At 42.0% G+C, this 19,854-nt stretch overlaps 1 protein-coding gene across 7 annotated transcripts in view; it reads left to right on the forward strand.

Moving 5' to 3' along the window:
- The first annotated feature begins 7,938 nt into the window (after nucleotides 1-7,938).
- Nucleotides 7,939-19,854, forward strand: part of LOC118381495 (protocadherin gamma-C5-like) — a 121,079-nt gene continuing 109,163 nt past the window's right edge. For 3 of the 7 annotated variants that reach the window (XM_052457289.1, XM_052457302.1, XM_052457315.1), the window contains exon 1: nucleotides 7,939-10,430. In XM_052457289.1, coding sequence (XP_052313249.1) covers nucleotides 8,040-10,430 — 2,391 coding nt within the window. In that variant the 5' untranslated portion in view covers nucleotides 7,939-8,039. Of the gene's footprint in view, nucleotides 10,431-10,975; nucleotides 13,498-15,945; nucleotides 18,469-19,854 lie in introns of those variants that run through there. The other 4 variants (XM_052457273.1, XM_052457292.1, XM_052457305.1 and 1 more) reach the window with 2 other exon arrangements.

The raw sequence follows: 19,854 nt of genomic DNA on the forward strand, positions 1-19,854 counted from the left end.
AATAGACTGGAGAAAGAATGGACCGGAGAAAGAAAAGACTGCAGAAAGAATGGACTGGAGAAAGAATGGACCAGAGAAAGAAAAGACTGGAGAAAGAAAAGACTGGAGAAAGAATGGACCGGAGAAAGAAAAGACTGCAGAAAGAATGGACTGGAGAAAGAATGGACCAGAGAAAGAAAAGACCGGAGAAAGAAAGGACTGGAGAAAGAATGGACTGGAGAAAGAATGGACTGGAGAAAGAAAAGACTGGAGAAAGAAAAGGCTGGAGAAAGAAAAGACTGGAGAAAGAATGGACTGGAGAAAGAATGGACTGGAGAAAGAATGGACTGGAGAAAGAATGTACTGGAGAAAGAAAAGACTGGAGAAAGAAAAGGCTGGAGAAAGAAAAGACTGGAGAAAGAATGGACTGGAGAAAGAATGGACTGGACAAAGAAAAGACTGCAGAAAGAAAAGACTGGAGAAAGAAAAGGCTGGAGAAAGAATGTACTGGAGAAAGAATGGACTGGAGAAAGAATGGATTGGAGAAAGAAAAGACTGCAGAAAGAATGGACTGGAGAAAGAATGGACTGCAGAAAGAAAAGACTGCAGAAAGAAAAGACTGCAGAAAGAAAAGACTGGAGAAAGAATGGACTGGAGAAAGAATGGACTGGAGAAAGAATGTACTGGAGAAAGAAAAGACTGCAGAAAGAAAAGACTGGAGAAAGAAAAGACTGGAGAAAGAATGGACTGGAGAAAGAATGGACCAGAGAAAGAAAAGACTGCAGAAAGAATGGACTGGAGAAAGAATGGACCGGAGAAAGAAAAGACTGGAGAAAGAAAAGACTGGAGGAAGAATGGACCGGAGAAAGAAAAGACTGCAGAAAGAATGGACTGGAGAAAGAATGGACCAGAGAAAGAAAAGACCGGAGAAAGAAAGGACTGGAGAAAGAATGGACTGGAGAAAGAATGGACTGGAGAAAGAATGGACTGGAGAAAGAATGGACTGGAGAAAGAAAAGACTGGAGGAAGAAAAGGCTGGAGAAAGAAAAGACTGGAGAAAGAATGGACTGGAGAAAGAATGGACTGGAGAAAGAATGGACTGGAGAAAGAATGGACTGGAGAATGAAAAGGCTGGAGAAAGAAAAGACTGGAGAAAGAATGGACTGGAGAAATAATGGATTGGAGAAAGAAAAGACTGCAGAAAGAATGGACTGGAGAAAGAATGGACTGCAGAAACAAAAGACTGCAGAAAGAAAAGACTGCAGAAAGAAAATACTGGAGAAAGAATGGGCTGGAGAAAGAATGGACTGGAGAAAGAATGTACTGGAGAAAGAAAAGACTGCAGAAAGAAAAGACTGGAGAAAGAAGACTGGAGAAAGAATGGACTGGAGAAAGAATGGATTGGAGAAAGAAAAGACTGCAGAAAGAATGGACTGGAGAAAGAATGGACTGCAGAAACAAAAGACTGCAGAAAGAAAAGACTGCAGAAAGAATGGACTTGAGAAAGAATGGACTGGAGAAAGAATGGACTGGAGAAAGAATGGACTGGAGAAAGAATGGACTGGAGAAAGAAAAGACTGGAGAAAGAAAAGGCTGGAGAAAGAAAAGACTGGAGAAAGAATGGACTGGAGAAAGAATGGACTGGACAAAGAAAAGACTGCAGAAAGAAAAGACTGGAGAAAGAAAAGGCTGGAGAAAGAATGTACTGGAGAAAGAATGTACTGCAAAAAGAATGTACTGCAAAAAGACAAGACTGCAGAAAGAATGGACTGGAGAAAGAATGGACTGCAGAAAGAATGGACTGCAGAAAGAATGGACTGCAGAAAGAATGGACTGGAAGAAAGAATGTACTGGAGAAAGAATGTACTGAAGAAAGAATGTACTGGAGAAAGAATGTACTGGAGAAAGAATGTACTGCAGAAAGAATGTACTGCAGAAAGACAAGACTGCAGAAAGAATGGACTGGAGAAAGAATGGACTGCAAAGAGAGACACACAAAGACCCCTGAGTCTAATATCTGACAACCCTCAGCAACAGCACATTATACACAACCAGCCCTCTCAACTAACAAGAGCAAATTTCTTTAAAAGGTTGAATCAGAATAATGGTCCCATGGTCCTGTGGACCTAAACTACTGTTCAAAAGTTTGGGGTCACTTAGAAATGTCCTTGTTTTTCTTTGCAGCTCTGCCTAGAAGGCCAACATCCCGGAATCGTCTCTTCACTGTTAATGTTGAGACTGGTGTTTTGTGGGTACTATTTAATGAAGCTGCCAGTCAAGGATTTGTGAGGCGTCTGTTTCTCAAACTAGACACTCTAATGTGCTTGTCCTCTCGCTCAGTTGTGCACCGGGGCCTTCCACTTCTCTTTCTATTCTGGTTAGAGACTGTCACATCTGCTCCCGCTCTTCCCTCCCCCTGGCGCTTGAGGGCGCCAGATTGCCTTGCATCACGCTCACCTGCCCTCACTCGTCACTCGCTTCAGCGTTATTGGACTCACCTGGACTCCTTTATCACCTGTTTATTTCCTCCCCTAGATTTGTCAGTTCCCTGCTCTGTTCCCCGCTGCTACATTGATTGTTTTTGTCTGTGTTGTCTGTTTGCTGACGTTGTTCCTGTCTTGTTTTATGTCCATTATTTATTAAATGTTACTCCCCGTACCTGCTTCGTCTCTCCAGCATCAACTCATGTGACAGGGACAGTTTGTGCTGTTCTGTGAAGGGAGTAGTACACAGCATTGTACGAGATCTTCAATTTTATGACAATTTCTCGCGTGGAATAGCCTTCATTTCTCAGAACAAGAATAGACTGACCAGTTTCAAAAGAATGTACTTTGTTTCTGGCCATTTTGAGCCTCTAATCAAACCCACAAATGCTGATGCTCCAGATACTCAAATAGTCTAAAGAAGGACAGTTTTATCGGTTCTTTAATCAGCACAACCGTTTTCAGCTCTGCAACATAATTGCAAAAGGGTTTTCTAATGATCAATTAGCCTTTTAAAATGATAAAATTGGATTAGATAACACAACGTGCTGTTTGAACGCAGGAATGATGGTTTCTGATAATGGGCCTCTGTACGCCTATGTAGATATTCCATTAAAAATCTGCCATTTCCAACTACAATAGTCCTTTACAAGAATAACAATGTTAACACTGTATTTCTGATAAATTTCGTGTTATTTTAATGGACCAAAAAAAGGTGCTTTTCTTTCAAAAACAAGGACATTTCTAAGTGACCCCGAACTTTTGAACGGTCGCGTACATTTTAGGTTTCCCCCTAGCATTACACACCTAATTCCACTAATCAACTCACCATCAAACCTTTGATTAGTGGAATCAGGTGTATAGTGCTAGGGGCAATCCTGACCAGGCCTGCAGATAAGAGCGAGCGAGAGGCCCAGACGCAAAAAGGACTCTCAGCTGGGTTAGATAACATATCACATTGAGTTATTTATTTTTTACTGGCAGGAGACAGCTCTCTGATAAACTATACATGTGTGCTGGCTGACAGGGCTCTCCTTGTCAGAACGAGAAGAACTTAATTCAAATCCTTGTCTGGCTCATTTCAGTTATTTAAGCAAATGGATAAACTACTGCATGTCTCATCTTACTCTCTCCTGATTAAAAAGACTCATGAACCATCACAGCACACAGAAATCCCCAGTAAACCTTGGGCAACATTGCCCCTCACCATCATGACATAAAGTGCCCTTGTGTGAGTACTGTGTTGGCAGAAATATTCCTGATGAATCCAGAGGAGTGATAGAGTCTATTCAGAAGGCCTTGTGCTGCCAGTCCCAGTGCTCTTCTGGCTCTTGAATGGAGTGTTTCGTTCTGCTCTTGCTCTGTAGACCTGTACTGCAGTCTGAGTGGAGCTGGCAAGACTTCAAGGGCCCAAATAGAGGGAGAGAGAGAATTCACATCTCGTACACATCCTTTGCGTGATATAGGGGATGGTTTCCATGGATACGCAGGAATGACATTGTCCCCTTTGATTCTCGGTATCGACGATGACATTAAGTGTTAGAATGTGATTGACAGGGACACAGCATACAGACAGACACAGAGATATGTCCCGTGTCATCAGGGCATCAGTGTCAGCTCTTATTTGTTCAAAGATATAATACCATTTTCATCACAACGGCAATGGCAACCTCGTCAATAAAAACACTTACTTAGTCAAGAGGAAGAGGAGAATAGACTGTGATAACATAAGGTCAGAAAGGTAAGAAGAGGACATTTCATTATAGGGGTCATATAAAGGGTCTGGATTGAAGGAGACAGTCTGACTGTTGGTCGGGGTAAAGTGTTTACCAGGGCCTGAATGAGCTGAAGCAGTGCCGCTATTTCTGCCTCGTCCCCCTGGGCTTGCCTGGATGAGTACCCAGCCATGCTGTCTGGGAGTAAAATCATTCACAGGCTGCTTCACTCATAGTGTTTTGAGATTTAGCCATACCATTACTGTTAGTGTTTTGGAATTTAGCCATACCATTCCTGTTACTGTTTAGAGCAGACATCGCTACTCTCAGAAATGTAGATTTCAAATTATATAAAAATAAAACTGACAGATTTGATAACAAAAAATAAAAAATAAACTGTGTGTGAATGTGTGTTTGTGTGTGTGTCTGTTTCTTTGTTCTACGATAATTAATATAATGTATCCCTGGAACATTGTGTTATCATGCGTATAAACATCCATGTTACTCTGGTTGAGCCCCAGGCTGGCTGTGTGGTAATTGGAGACGCAGGACCGGAGACTGATATTGACCTCTCACAACCCCGCTGACTCAATCCCAAGGGCAAACTCAGCAGATCCAAGAGGCCAGTGTCACCGTAAGGCCATTTCTAATGCACCACCACACATGCCAGCTGTTTGTCCTTGAACACACACACACAAGATCCCTAAAGTGGCCTGTTTTAAGGGAATAGAGCCTCCTTTAAAACAGACCAATTCAGGTATCTGGAAGTATATGACTGATGGAGAAGTTAAAGCCTGCTGCTGGTATGCCAAGGCAGATGAGGAGGATGGAGTTCTGGGTGACATTCAGTCAAATTAGCTGCATTAGCCCTTTATCTGTCTGTCCATAGGGGGGTGTCAATGGAATGGAATGGTGCTCATCAAAGACATCAGCACTGAAGTAAGTGACTGGTAAGGTGTCAGGGGAGTTTTTTTGAAACACTCCATCATCATTGTCGGATTTGCAGTCAATTAGCTGCTGTAATACAGGGGAAATGTGGCAGAGAGTGTCTGTGCTCACTAACAAGCTGAAATTAGATGACATGCAACCTCATTTATCATGCAATTGGGAGTGTTAACTGTCAGTGCTGATGATTCTGTGTGTTTACAGTGGGGCAAAAAAGTATTTAGTCAGCCACCAATTGTGCAAGTTCTCCCACTTAAAAAGATGAGAGAGGCCTGTAATTTTCATCATAGGTACACTTCAACGATGACAGACAAAATGAGAAAAAAATCCAGAAAATCACATTGTAGGATATTTAATGAATTTATTTGCAAATTATGGTGGAAAATAAGTATTTGGTCTGGTGTGTGTGTGTACATAATGTGCAACAGACTGAAAAAGAGAGAGGTGTTTATTTTTTTGGCTATTTCTTCTCCTACTGTACTGTATAGACATCAACCCAAATTGTTACTTAATCAATTCAACAGCATTTCACCACTTAGCATAAAGCACGCCATAACTATTACTCTAAACAAAGCATACCTTTAGAGTAGTCTTCTCACAGCCGAGCCTACCTTCGGATAGACGAAAACAAATGCTCCTTGAATGCAGCGTCAGGCGGAACCTTTCTCAAGGCGCGGTTAACAGCGCCACGTTGCACTCCAAGCAGGAATATCTTGCCTGGATGTCTGGTGAGCATGTAAAGCTTTGTTTGACACCGTTTTATGGCTGTATATCGGCTCATGCAAACCTGTAATAAAAATATATAATTTATTAACGATAATTGTTCGTGTCATCTAATTTTGCTCAGCGGATGTATTCGAATTAGTAGCTAGCTAGAATGCTTCAGGCTTCCAAACAGCAAACAAAAGTTTCGTCCATAGTATTGCAGTGACCTATTTATGAGCGTGAATAACGACTCTGCCACTCAAGCTTACTATTGTGGCACAGTCCTTTGTCGAATATATGCTGGGCTTCGCACCAAAAGGCTGATGGTTCGAGCCGCACTCCCTGCCTGTTTCATTACAGTATGTTGACAATATGAAATGTACGTCTTCTAATCTAGGCCAATAAAACAACATAAAAATAACTAAACAAGGTTAGCTGCTGTTAGCCCAGTAGTTCAGCTGCTGCATTCACCAAAACATGCAAAGGCTGTAGTGATGGGTTACTCGCCGTAATGGTTTGTCTGTAGATTGATTTGTGTTTTCTTTAATGTGTCAACCCACCATGGCAGGTCAACCAAGACAGAATTTCGATTCAATTAATTCAGGAAAAGTTACACTTCAAACCAGTTGTGTTATGACCATCGAAGGACATGCTTTATTTACGTGAGTGTTGTAAATAGCGGTGCTCTGACTCCATAATTTAGGTGCCAATGAAGAATCAACTGCATTTCAACTCTGATTTTGTGTTGCTTTAAGTTAAGATGCATTACAATGTTTTTGCTTTTGTCACATTTTGGGTTTAACGTGGTCATCTACTCATCTCATTTGGAATAGTGGGTTATCTTACATAAGTTTGCAAATGCGATGATGCACGGAATGCTTTATTATATGGTGAAAATGTGCTTCCCCAGACTTGAAACTCTTATGTCTAACTATCTTCGCTGGCATGCCTAGAAAAACAAGCATTAACTAAATATATGGAATTAGACTCACATTCCGTTCAATATGTTTCCCAGATATTTGCAGGGATGCAGAGAAGCACACGCCTGTGTGTGTGTGTGTGTGTGTGTGTGTGTGTGTGTGTGTGTGTGTGTGTGTGTGTGTGTGTGTGTGTGTGTGTGTGTGTGTGTGTGTGTGTGTGTGTGTGTGTGTCAGTCACCAGATCTCAACCCAATTGAACACTTATGGGAGATTCTGGAGCAGTGCCTGAGACAGCGGTTTCCACTACCATCAACAAAAAAACTAAATACGTCATTTATTGTGGAAAAATGGCCGTCGCATTCCTTCAATAGAGTTCCAGACACTTGTATAATCTATTCTAAGGTGCATTGAAGCTGTTCTGGCTCCTGGTGTTCCAACGCCCTAAGATACTCTATGTTGGTGTTTCCTTTATTTTGGCAGTTAACTGTATGTGGCAGTGATGCGACTGCAGATAGCTTCTGGCTAACTTCTTTATGAGATGGGTTGTACAACCTGCATACCTTGACCAAATTAGATCTGAACATAGAGCTGGGGATTAGAACGCATGCAGCAGTAAGGGATTGTGTTCATCTAAGAAACCATGCTTTCATGTTGTACTGATGCTGTTGTGGTTGATGTAAATGTTTTCTATGTGGTTCTGTTGTTGTTGAAAATGTCCCTGCCCACTGTGTTTATTCGGTCCAACCTTCCTTTCCCTTTATCCAGCGTTTGCTCTGCTGCCGCTGTCCACGGTGCTGAAAGGGTTCTCCCTCTGCTGCACTGCGAGCGGAGTCTTAGATGACGGGCTGTTTGCAGTTAAAAGCTACGGCTAGGGCAAACTAATCTAAGTAGTCTACGAATTAGTGGTCCGGTGTCTTCTATTAAAACGTCAGATTGTAAAATGCACTCAAACATAATGGAGTAGGCCTTTCTAAATTATTATTTCACATTTAAATGCTGCACGGCGTCAAGATTCAGTTGTACTGGCCATGTAGTCAGAGACTGTACACCAATCGCTCTTGTGTTTTTTCCTGTAGCCTCATGGCGTCGCTCCTCGCCAACTCTATGCTGTGTGTTTTTAGAACACTCCCATTTCGTTATGAGCTATATGAGCAGGATTTATCCACATAGCCATTTCCTTGCGGAGCATAACACGGAGTACTGTAAAATAGACCATTGGCCTTTGGGGTTTTGTGTAAATACTGGGCTTATTTATATAATTTTTCATGTTTATGCGATTGCCATAAGTGAATATGTCGGTATCTACTACATCATGCGGATCTAAATGGCGTTTGCAATGTGCTATGCTTTTGCTTGCTATTGTGCGGGCCTCTTTTGCGGACATTCGATATTCTGTTCCAGAGGAGACAAAGACAAAACATGTAATCGGGAGCTTAAGTAGTGACCTTCGTTTGGATGTTAAGCGACTGAGGGTTCGGAAGGCCCGAGTTGATTACCAGGGAGAGAAACGGTACTGTGGAGTAGACTTGGACTCCGGAGATCTCATTGTTCTCGAGAGAATCGACAGAGAGACGCTTTGTGAAACAACCTCACCCTGTATCTTGCATTTTGAGTTCATCCTGGAAAATCCTTTGGAGCTGCACAATATTGGGCTGGAAATACAGGACATAAATGACAACGCACCTCTTTTCCCCAAGGATTTAATCAAACTGGAAATAAGCGAATCTGCAACAACAGGCAGTAGATATAAAATAGCTTCTGCTCGAGATTTAGATGTAGGCATTAACTCCGTTCAAAGCTATGTGCTTGGTCAAAATGGTTATTTTGTTTTAGATGCAAAAATCAGCAAAGAGAGGTATATTGAAATTGTATTGCAAAATAGTCTCGACCGAGAGAAGGAAGGCGAACATTATCTAATGCTAACGGCAATTGACGGGGGGAATCCACTTCGGTCTGGTAGTGTTGCAATAAATATTCTCGTAATTGATGTAAATGATAACGGTCCAATATTTTCGCACGCTGTGTATACGGTAACCGTTTTTGAAAATTCACCACAAGGTACCTCCCTGCTCAAGGTAAGCGCAACTGATAAAGATGAGGGTGCGAATGGTCACATTACATATTACATTAATCATGCGTCTGAAAACACAAAGCGTTTATTCAATATTGACCAAAACAGTGGGGAGATTACTGCAATTGGCGAGCTTGACCACGAAAAGGCCTCCTCTTATGAAGTGGAGATACAGGCGGAGGATGGTGGGGGGCAGGCCGGACACTGCAAAGTCCTCGTTGAAATATCTGACATAAATGACAATGCACCCACAATAACTGTGAAATCAGTCACCAATCCGATTCCAGAGAACATCCCAGCGGGCATTGAAATAGCTGTTATTAATGTAAAGGATCAGGACCATGGAGAGAACAGCAGAGTGAAGTGCAACATTGCGGAAAACCTACCTTTTAAACTCCAATCCTCAATTAAAAACTACTTTACCTTAATAAGCAGCGCCCCTCTGGATCGAGAGCAAATCTCTGAATATGACGTCACCATAATAGCAACCGATGGAGGAACGCCGTCATTATCGTCAAGTGTTATTTTGAGTTTCCACATTTCTGATATAAATGACAACCCACCTGTGTTTGAAGAACAATCCTACAGCGCCTATGTGACTGAAAATAACAAGCCTGGCTCCTCTGTGTGTTCTGTTACTGCCAGAGACCCAGACTGGAGACAGAACGGCACGGTGGTCTATTCTCTATTGCACAGTGAGATCAACGGTGTTCCGGTGTCCTCATTTTTATCCATTAACGGAGACACGGGGGTGATCCATGCTGTGAGAACATTTGATTATGAGCAGTTTAGGAGCTTCGTGGTCCACGTTGTAGCCAGAGACAATGGTTCTCCTCCACTCAGCAGTAACGTGACTGTGAGTGTCTTCATAACAGATGAGAATGATAACTCTCCCCAGATATTATACCCTGCTCCGGCAGGGAACTCCTTGATGACTGAGATGGTCCCCAAAGCTGCTCTGGCGGGATCCCTGGTTTCCAAGGTGATAGCTGTGGATGCTGACTCTGGACAGAACGCTTGGCTGTCATATCTCATCGTGAAATCGACTGATCCGGGACTTTTCACTGTTGGTGTCCACAGCGGAGAGATCAGGGCACAGCGGGACATTGCTGAATCTGACAGTATGAAGCAGAACCTTGTTATATCAGTGAACGATAACGGACAGCCCTCTCTCTCTACAACATGTGATGTATATTTACTCATATCAGATAACTTGGCTGAAGTTCCAGAACTGAAAGACATGGCTTATGAGGATAGTTCCAAACTAACTTCCTATTTGATCATTAGTCTGGTCTCTGTTTCTACCTTTTTCCTGACTTTCATTATTCTCATCCTGGCCGTGAGGTTCTGCCGCAGTAGAAAGCCTAGAATGTTGTTTGATGGAGCAGTCGCCATTCCCAGCGCGTATCTCCCTCCCAACTATGCAGAGGTGGATGGAGCTGGAACTCTGCGCAGTTCTTACAATTATGATGCATACCTGACAACGGGCTCACGCACCAGTGACTTCAAGTTTGTCAGATCTTACAATGACAGCACCCTGCCTGCTGACCAGACACTGAGGAAAGAAAGCAAAGCTCAAGATTCGTTAGTGGACACTAAGGACTTGAACGAGGTAGGATTGTAAATATTTGTGCTAGTACTGGTTGTTGTAATTTAATTTGAGCCCTAAAGCATGATTGCTTTCCTATAAATGTTACCTACATATCATTGTTTTTAATTGTGCAAACGGTTAATCGAAATGTTTTACTCTGAACAGCCTTTCAATACCCTTTCAGCATTTCGTTTGAAATTCTTCATAATTGTAGGCCTATTTCCCCCATTATGACTTTGTCCCTGTTGTTTTCTGTTTGCAGCATGTCTGTATTCATCATGAAATCACCATGGGACTTCTTATAGGCTTAAGAATATGATTATTAGATCAATTCAGCTTCACATATTGTTAATTTGATTATGCATATTACACATTCGCCTACAGCATGGCTAGGCATCCGATGTCCTACTCTGGTAATGAACGCGTTCCTTTATTTAATCAATGTTGATATGTAACACAGCGGGTCGCTGTTGCCTTACAAAAGCAAAAATACAGATTGAAACCCACCCACTCCTGCCCCCAATCCGTCGTTATATTTTGTGTGGTGACTGCTTTCTTGCTTAAAGCCTTTCACGTTGGATACCCTTACCAAGGTAGAGGTCATATTTGCAGACGTTTTTGTATATATAGCCTATACTAAGAGGTTTGGGATCATTTGATTCATCTGAATTTTATTATGGAATATAAAAGAGGTTCCATATTGAGGCGAGGGCGATGGACCACCTTTGTCTTCCTATTATTGACCGTCCATCAGTGTGTCGGGGATATTCGCTATTCCATTGCAGAAGAAATTAAACGAGGTTCTGTGGTTGGGAGATTTTCTCAGGATTTGGGCATCGATGTAAAAACACTGTCCACCAGAAGACCAAGGATCGAATTCGAAGGTAGTACACGATACTGCGACATTAACCAGAAGACTGGAGATTTGATTGTGAACGAGCGGATGGACAGAGAGGAGCTGTGCGGACAAAGGCCGTCGTGTGCTTTGTATTTTGACTTATTTTTGGAAAACCCTCTAGAGTTGCACCGTGTCACACTTGAAATCCAAGATGTTAACGACAATTTCCCAACATTTCCCAATGAAGTAATCAAATTAGAGATCGGAGAATCGGCCAATAAAGGAGAGCGATTTTCCATTGATGAGGCCCTCGACACAGATACCGGAGTCAATTCAGTTCAGGGTTATACTCTATCGGCAAATGAACATTTCACCTTGTCTGTTCACACAAGTGCTGATACGGGTAAATATGCAGAGATCGTACTAGAGCATGAACTAGACCGCGAAAAACAGGACGAACTATCACTTATTCTGACAGCTTATGATGGCGGAAAGCCACAGAAATCTGGCACAGTGGTTATACAGGTCCGGGTACTAGATGCTAATGATAATGTCCCTGTATTTACGCAGTCTATTTATAAGGTGAGTGTCCCTGAAAACGCTCCATTGGGTACTGCCGTGGTCACTGTCAGTGCCAGCGATGCAGATGAAGGGGCGAATGGACAGGTTACATATGAATTTAGTCATATTTCTATCAAAACAAAAAATACTTTCTCTATTGATCCAAGAAGTGGAGAGATTAAAATAAAATCAATGATAGATTTTGAAGATACGTCTTCATTTGAACTGCGAGTTAAAGCTAAAGATGGAGCAGGTCAGGCTGCTTCATGTAAAGTTATTGTCGACGTCGCTGATATTAATGACAACGCCCCAGTCATACTTATTAAGTCATTCAAATCACCATTGCCAGAAAACTCACCAACCGGTACAGAGGTCGCCTTCATTTATGTACAGGACAGAGATTCTGAGTCCAATGGCAAAGTAAGATGTTCTATTGAGCAGAACACATACTTCAAATTGTCCCCGTCAATCAAAAAACACCTTTCCCTAATAACTGCTGTGAAATTGGATCGTGAGACACAGTCAGAATACAACATCACTCTTATTGCAACCGATGAAGGACATCCTCCACTGTCCTCATTTCAAACTATTACGTTAATTGTTTCTGATGTGAATGACAACCAACCTGTGTTTGACAAACAATCCTACAACGCCTACGTGACTGAAAATAACAAGCCGGGCTCATCTATGTGTTCTGTTACTGCCAGAGACCCAGACTGGAGACAGAACGGCACGGTGGCCTATTCTCTATGGCCCAGTGAGGTCAACGGTGCTCCGGTGTCCTCATTTGTATCCATTAACGGAGACACAGGGGTGATCCACGCAGTGAGACCATTTGATTATGAGCAGTTTAGGAGCTTCAAAGTCCACGTTGTAGCCAGAGACAATGGCTCTCCTCCACTCAGCAGTAACGTGACTGTGAGTGTCTTCATAACAGATGAGAATGATAACTCTCCCCAGATATTATACCCTGCTCCAGCAGGGAACTCCTTGATGACTGAGATGGTCCCCAAAGCTGCTCTGGCGGGGTCACTGGTTTCCAAGGTGATAGCTGTGGATGCTGACTCTGGACAGAACGCGTGGCTTTCATATCACATCGTGAAATCGACTGATCCGGGACTTTTCACTGTTGGTATCCACAGCGGAGAGATCAGGGCACAGCGGGACATTTCTGAATCTGACAGTATGAAGCAAAACCTTGTCATATCAATAAAGGACAACGGAAAGCCCTCTCTCTCTACAACCTGTGATGTATATTTACTCATATCAGATAACTTGGCTGAGGTTCCAGAACTGAAAGACATGACTTATGAGGATAGTTCCAAACTGACTTCCTATTTGATCATTGGTCTAGTCTCTGTCTCCACCTTTTTCCTCACTTTCATTATTCTCATCCTGGCCGTGAGGTTCTGCCGCAGTAGAAAGCCCAGAATGTTGTTTGATGGAGCAGTCGCCATTCCCAGCGCGTATTTCCCTCCCAACTATGCAGAGGTGGATGGAGCTGGAACTCTGCGCAGTTCTTACAATTATGACGCATACCTGACAACGGGCTCACGCACCAGTGACTTCAAGTTTGTCAGATCTTACAATGACAGCATGCTGCCTGCTGATCAGACACTAACAAGATGTCCAGATACATTATTAGAAGGGAGTATCACCACGCTCAACACTGCAGGAGAGGCGAATGAGGTAAGCCTTCACTCATCTGAGATACCACGGTTTGTACGCGAGTTGTTTCATGGTGTGAGAATGGGTTATGCTTGATGAAAATACATTCTGGGCCTTTAATGGCTTCTGCCATCCTATAGAAACAATAGGTCTATACTCGTTTTAGATGATAACATCTTAGTAGGGTACAATGTGGAATTGATCCACTCATTGTTTTTGATTGATTGGTTGAGTTGTTTCTTCTCTTGTCTGTGAGGAGTAATTCACTACGGGTTTGATTTGATGGAAGCAGTTTGCTCCTTGTTTGTTTGTGCTTTGGTTTCCTATAATTAAAACAAGCAACGCAGTTTCGGTTGCTTTTAGTTGAGCATGTCTGTGATGTTTTCTTCACAGATGTTCTCTTGGAGTTGACAACAAAGCTTGATGGAGATAGGAAAATATGATTTAGACTACTTTTGAAAAGGAATCAGGCATTGTATAATAAATGGATTGTATTGACCTGGAAAGAGTTTTGAATGTATTTTGAAACTTGATTACATATTGTTAGGATGTGTGTTCGGCGTTGTGCATTAAAAGCCCCATTGCCTACCGTTTTTTTGCAGTCGCCTACATTTCAGCACCAGACCAGTGGACACCGAGGTGACTGTTTTAGTCTCCTGAAGTCTTAACGGTCGAAAACTCAAAGATAGAATGCGAAAGAATTAGAGTTATTTTGATGACTAACGAAACATCGATAGTGAAATCGACAGTTTTCATGATGGTTGAAATATTTTATTATCCAGGAAAAATACATGCTACAAATAGTCTACTAATGGCTTATTGTGTGACTATTTAGGCATATTGTGTTCGTTTCTCTTAATAGCGTACCTCATCCATGTCTTCTCATGATCATGTCACGATGAGGTTACCACTGATTTGAAGCCTATATCTTTCATGTTTTCGTCTGCGTTTGGAGAATATGATACACTATAAGAAGGACACATGGAAAACAATATTAGCCTACGAGCATGCTGTTTTTCTGATAGACTCATGATGTCGCTTTCCACCAGCTAAGTACAGTTAACTATATACCTCCACCTACTACGGGGGAGTAGGCTCCATACAGCGGGTCGCATTACCATTTCTCACTGAACAGCGGTTAGACATTGTAATCTTTCTTCCGTTTGGCTATTGATTGTGGGCAATTGGCCTTAATTGCTATTAGACATTGAAGATGGTCTACAAAGGCCGTACGTTTTTTGAAAGAGCTTTTCGTCTTTCTTTTTGCCTTGTCTTCATTACACACCAGCAAAGGAAACGTGAGCTATTCTATACCAGAGCAGGTGAACCGCGGATCTGTAATCGGAAAAATACTCAAGATTCTGATGTTGGATGTTATTTTTTGGTTTAAATAACACTTCGTTTTTCACAGTTTGAAGTACACATTCAATCAAAATAACCTATAGACTTCATTCGGTTTCCTATTTAAATTTAGTACTGTGTAGGCTTATTTTTTTCCGGATTTCTTAGTAGGCTGGTGTATCGCTGTGATCTCTACACCAATTCTCAAAATCTTTCGATTTGTCTTTTTACATCACCATGTAGGTTCAACAAAAAAAAAATCGATAGTAGTATCATTTAGGTAGAGGCTTAAACAGTTTGTCTATGGCATCCTGATTCATATGTTTAACAGGCACTGCAATTGTTATTCGTCTTTATGGAAGTCTGGTTGTTGTATTCGCCCATAGTAATTCTGACATGCAGTAGGTTAAGCGTATTTTCTTACCCTGATTTAGAGTCACTGAATGGAGGACAATGTTGAGTTTTTAAATGAAATCCGTTTAAAAATAAGAACTTGACATGGACATATAGGTACTTTATTATTAATTTTTCTGATTTCTCATTTCACAATAAATATATTGGAGTAGATTGAGATGTAAGCCTATTGCGTTGTCGCGTTCTGAAACAACCCCATTGATAATTCAGCAACGCTTAAATTCAGCACCAGGCACGTGGACAGCGACTAAACTTTTTTCATTCACTTTAACGTCAGTTCAAATCCTGCCAAACTCAAATGAAGACCGGAACAACACCACATGTTGGCTTGTTGAGTGAGGACACGTTGATAGCTAGTGGAATCCGTGCTTTAAATTGGCTTAAAGGAGAAATTTGCGACTAGTGTTAACTCAATGTTTTTGACCTTATGGGACTGTTCCGATTCATGAAAAGGAGTTCATACATCACACAAGCATTACTTTACAATATTTCTGTTGAACTATTTAGTATTTAACTGAAGTTATAGGCTACATCATATTTGTAGGAATATATAATTATAAGATAGAAAACTATTGTGTGTTGTTTTTTTAATGACTCAGGATGTCGCTGTTCACCAGCTAAGAAAAGTTAGGCAGCCTACACATCTCAACCCACTAATTTATTACTCATAGGGCGGATACAACCTACCGCGCCATTATCACTGAGGAGCAGTCGGCCAAAGGACCTAATTTATTCAGTTGGGTAATTTATCTTAGCCAATATTTGTAGTAGCCTACATTGCATAATTCTCTTTTTCACCTTGTAATTGGAATACTTTCGTTTTTTACATCGAAAATGGGCTACATTGGATTTACAGTTTCAGCTTTTGTCCTCCATCTGGCTTTTGTTCTATTTCTGATACGCATCAGCAATGGCGACATGACCTATTCTATTCCAGAGGAGATGAAACGCGGATCTGTGGTCGGAAATATAGCCAAGGATCTTGGGTTAGATGCTAAGAGACTGTCGGCTCGAAAAGCTCGTTTAGAAGAGGATGGAACTAAACACTTCTGTGACATTAACCTGAATTCGGGAGATCTTGTTGTCGCTGAAAGAATTGATAGGGAGCAGCTTTGCGGTCCGAGGATTTCATGTGGGCTCAAATATGAAATGGTTCTTGAAAGTCCTTTAGAATTGCATCGCATAACTCTTCAGATTCAGGATGTGAACGATAATTCACCACAGTTTGCAGGTGATGTTATCAAATTGGAAATAAGGGAATCAGCTGATAGAGGTGAACGTTTCCCCATTAATGAGGCCCACGATGCAGATATAGGTCAGAATGCAGTTCAAAGCTACTCTTTACAAAGGAATGACCATTTTGTCTTGAATGTTCATACTAATCGAGATGGTGGTAAATACGGTGAGTTAGTGTTAGAGAAAGAGCTGGACCGAGAACAAGAGCAGGAGGTGACGTTGTTACTTACTGCTGTTGACGGTGGGACTCCACAGAGATCTGGTACTGTAGTTATACACGTCACTGTGTTGGATGCTAACGACAATATTCCAGTATTTAGCCAGGACGTTTATAAGGTCAGTCTACCAGAAAATTCTCCGTTGGGCACTGTAGTAGATACGGTCCGCGCAACTGATGTAGACGAGGGGGCAAATGGCGAGGTAACATATGATCTAGGTCGAGTTTCTGAGGAGTTGAATAATTTGTTTCACCTCGATAGTAAAACTGGGGTTATAATACTGTCTGGACCGATAGATTATGAGAAGCAGCCCATTTATGAGTTGCGTGTCCTCGCCAAAGATGGTGCAGGTTTGGTGTCATACACAAAAGTACTGATAGATATTACTGACGTAAACGACAACGCACCAGTGATATTAATAAAAACCCTGACCAATCCAATTCCCGAGAATGTGTTACCTGGCAGAGAGGTGGGCATCATTAATGTACAGGATAAAGACTCTGGGGGGAATAGACAGGTCCGATGCTCCATTCAACAAAATGTTCCATTCAAATTAAACCCCTCAATCAAAAACTATTATTCTCTGGTAACAACGAGTGAACTCGACCGTGAGATAATATCAGATTATAACATAACTATCACTGCCACTGACGAAGGGACTCCGCCTTTATCCTCCTCAAAGACTATTAATTTATCTGTGTCAGACGTGAACGACAACCCTCCTAGGTTTGACGAACAATCCTACAGCGCCTACGTGACTGAAAATAATAGGCCTGGCTCCTCTTTGTGTTCTGTTACTGCCAGAGACCCAGACTGGAGACAGAACGGCACAGTGGTCTATTCTCTATTGCCCAGTGATGTCAACGGTATACCGGTGTCCTCATTTTTATCCATTAACGGAGACACGGGGGTGATCCACGCTGTGAGAGCATTTGATTATGAGCAGTTTAGGAGCTTCAAAGTCCACGTTGTAGCCAGAGACAATGGTTCTCCTCCACTCAGCAGTAACGTGTCAGTGAGTGTCTTCATAACAGATGAGAATGATAACTCTCCCCAGATATTATACCCTGCTCCAGCAGGGAACTCCTTGATGACTGAGATGGTCCCCAAAGCTGCTCTGGCGGGGTCCCTGGTTTCCAAGGTGATAGCTGTGGACGCTGACTCTGGACAAAACGCGTGGCTTTCATATCACATCGTGAAATCGATTGATTCTGGACTTTTCACTATTGGTCTTCATAGCGGAGAGATCAGGGCACAGCGGGACATTGCTGAATCTGACAGTATGAAGCAGAACCTTGTTATATCAGTGAAAGACAACGGACAGCCCTCTCTCTCTACAACCTGTGATGTATATTTACTCATATCAGACAACTTGGCTGAAGTTCCAGAACTGAAAGACATGACTTATGAGGATAGTTCCAAACTAACTTCCTATTTGATCATTGGTCTGGTCTCTGTCTCCACCTTTTTCCTGACTTTCATTATTCTCATCCTGACCGTGAGGTTCTGCCGCAGTAGAAAGCCTAGAATGTTGTTTGATGGAGCAGTCGCCATTCCCAGCGCGTATCTCCCTCCCAACTATGCAGAGGTGGATGGAGCTGGAACTCTGCGCAGTTCTTACAATTATGACGCATACCTGACAACGGGCTCACGCACCAGTGACTTCAAGTTTGTCAGATCTTACAATGACAGCACGCTGCCTGCTGACCAGGCACTTAAGAAGAATCTAAATGAACCTCTCGGAGAAAATATCATCACTTTCAACACCTTGGGGGAGTGCGAGGTGAGATTTCACAGCTTTGATATTGTGATAAACGAAAATGCTTTATTTGTTTATTTATCCGTTTTGCATCGTCCATCATATGAAACTATAGGTAGCTTACTTTATTGTGTGTTAGGCTAATATTAGTACAACAGCCTTGTCTCCTGTACCCTTTCAGTCATTTGATTCAGTCCCATTTTCATCACTGATAATCTCTGCGGATGTATTTTTTTCCCCGTCTTCATCCCATTTTACTGTGATTTAGTAAAACACGTAGGTACTTTTCAAAACCACTTAAAAAACTGCAATAGGTAAAGACGTGGATTATGTTTGAAAGAAACGCCGGATTTTAAATGCCTTTTTTCCCCCTTCGAAAACAGTAATGGGTAGAGACGTCAAAATATGTTTGAAAGAAAGGTCTGTTTTTAAAACGACCCTTTTCCAGTGATTATATTTGGAATGACTTTATTGGCATGGTCTTTTGAAGACTACATGGACAGACTACTTTGCCCATTGATCATTCGATTGAGATGTTGACTCACATGGGCTGCAACACAAAGGGGGATTCGTGTTTTTACAATCCTGCATTTTGAAATGGTCTGCCTCTGTTGATATGAGGGGTCCCATTATGTATCTTTAAAAACAATTAAACCCGGCATGTTTTCCTATGCGTTGCAGTTATTCTCCATACAATTGGCGAGAGATTTGCACAACTATTTTCTGCAGTTTTATGAAACTACACGGAGTGTCGCTATTCACCAGCAGTAGCTTTATAATTAATCTCTCCACCCATTCTTGACATTTCCAGTGAGGGAGGGGACATCATTATTGCAGTGTAAAGACAGCGTTACGTTTGATATCCGAGAGTCAGCAGTCAAAGGCGCTCGATTTTCGGTGAATCCGGCTCATGATGCAGATATAGGACTGAACGCTGTTCAAAGCTACACACTACAAAGGAACGACCATTTTAGCCTGGCTGTTCATACCAACCCAGGTTCTGAAAAGTATGGTGAGCTCGTGTTAGACACAGAGTTAGATCGAGAACAAAAGCAGGAGGTGACATTAATACTTACTGCGGTTGACGGTGGGACTCCACAGAGATCTGGTACTGTAGTTATACACGTCACTGTGTTGGATGCTAACGATAATACACCAGTGTTTAGCGAAAATGTCTACAAGGTCAGTGTACCAGAAAATGCTCCATTAGGTTCATTAGTTGTTACTGTAACAGCCATCGATGCAGACGAGGGGGCAAATGGAGAAGTGACGTACGGATTTGGACCAATCTCAGAAGAATTAAATAAAATATTTTCTCTTGACCCTAAAACGGGAGACATCAGGATAGCAGGACAGATGGATTTTGAAGAAGAATCCATTCATGAATTGCGGATCAAAGCCAAAGATGGC

Source organism: Oncorhynchus keta, chromosome 11 (genome assembly GCF_023373465.1).
Source record: "Oncorhynchus keta strain PuntledgeMale-10-30-2019 chromosome 11, Oket_V2, whole genome shotgun sequence".
NCBI lineage: Eukaryota > Metazoa > Chordata > Actinopteri > Salmoniformes > Salmonidae > Oncorhynchus > Oncorhynchus keta.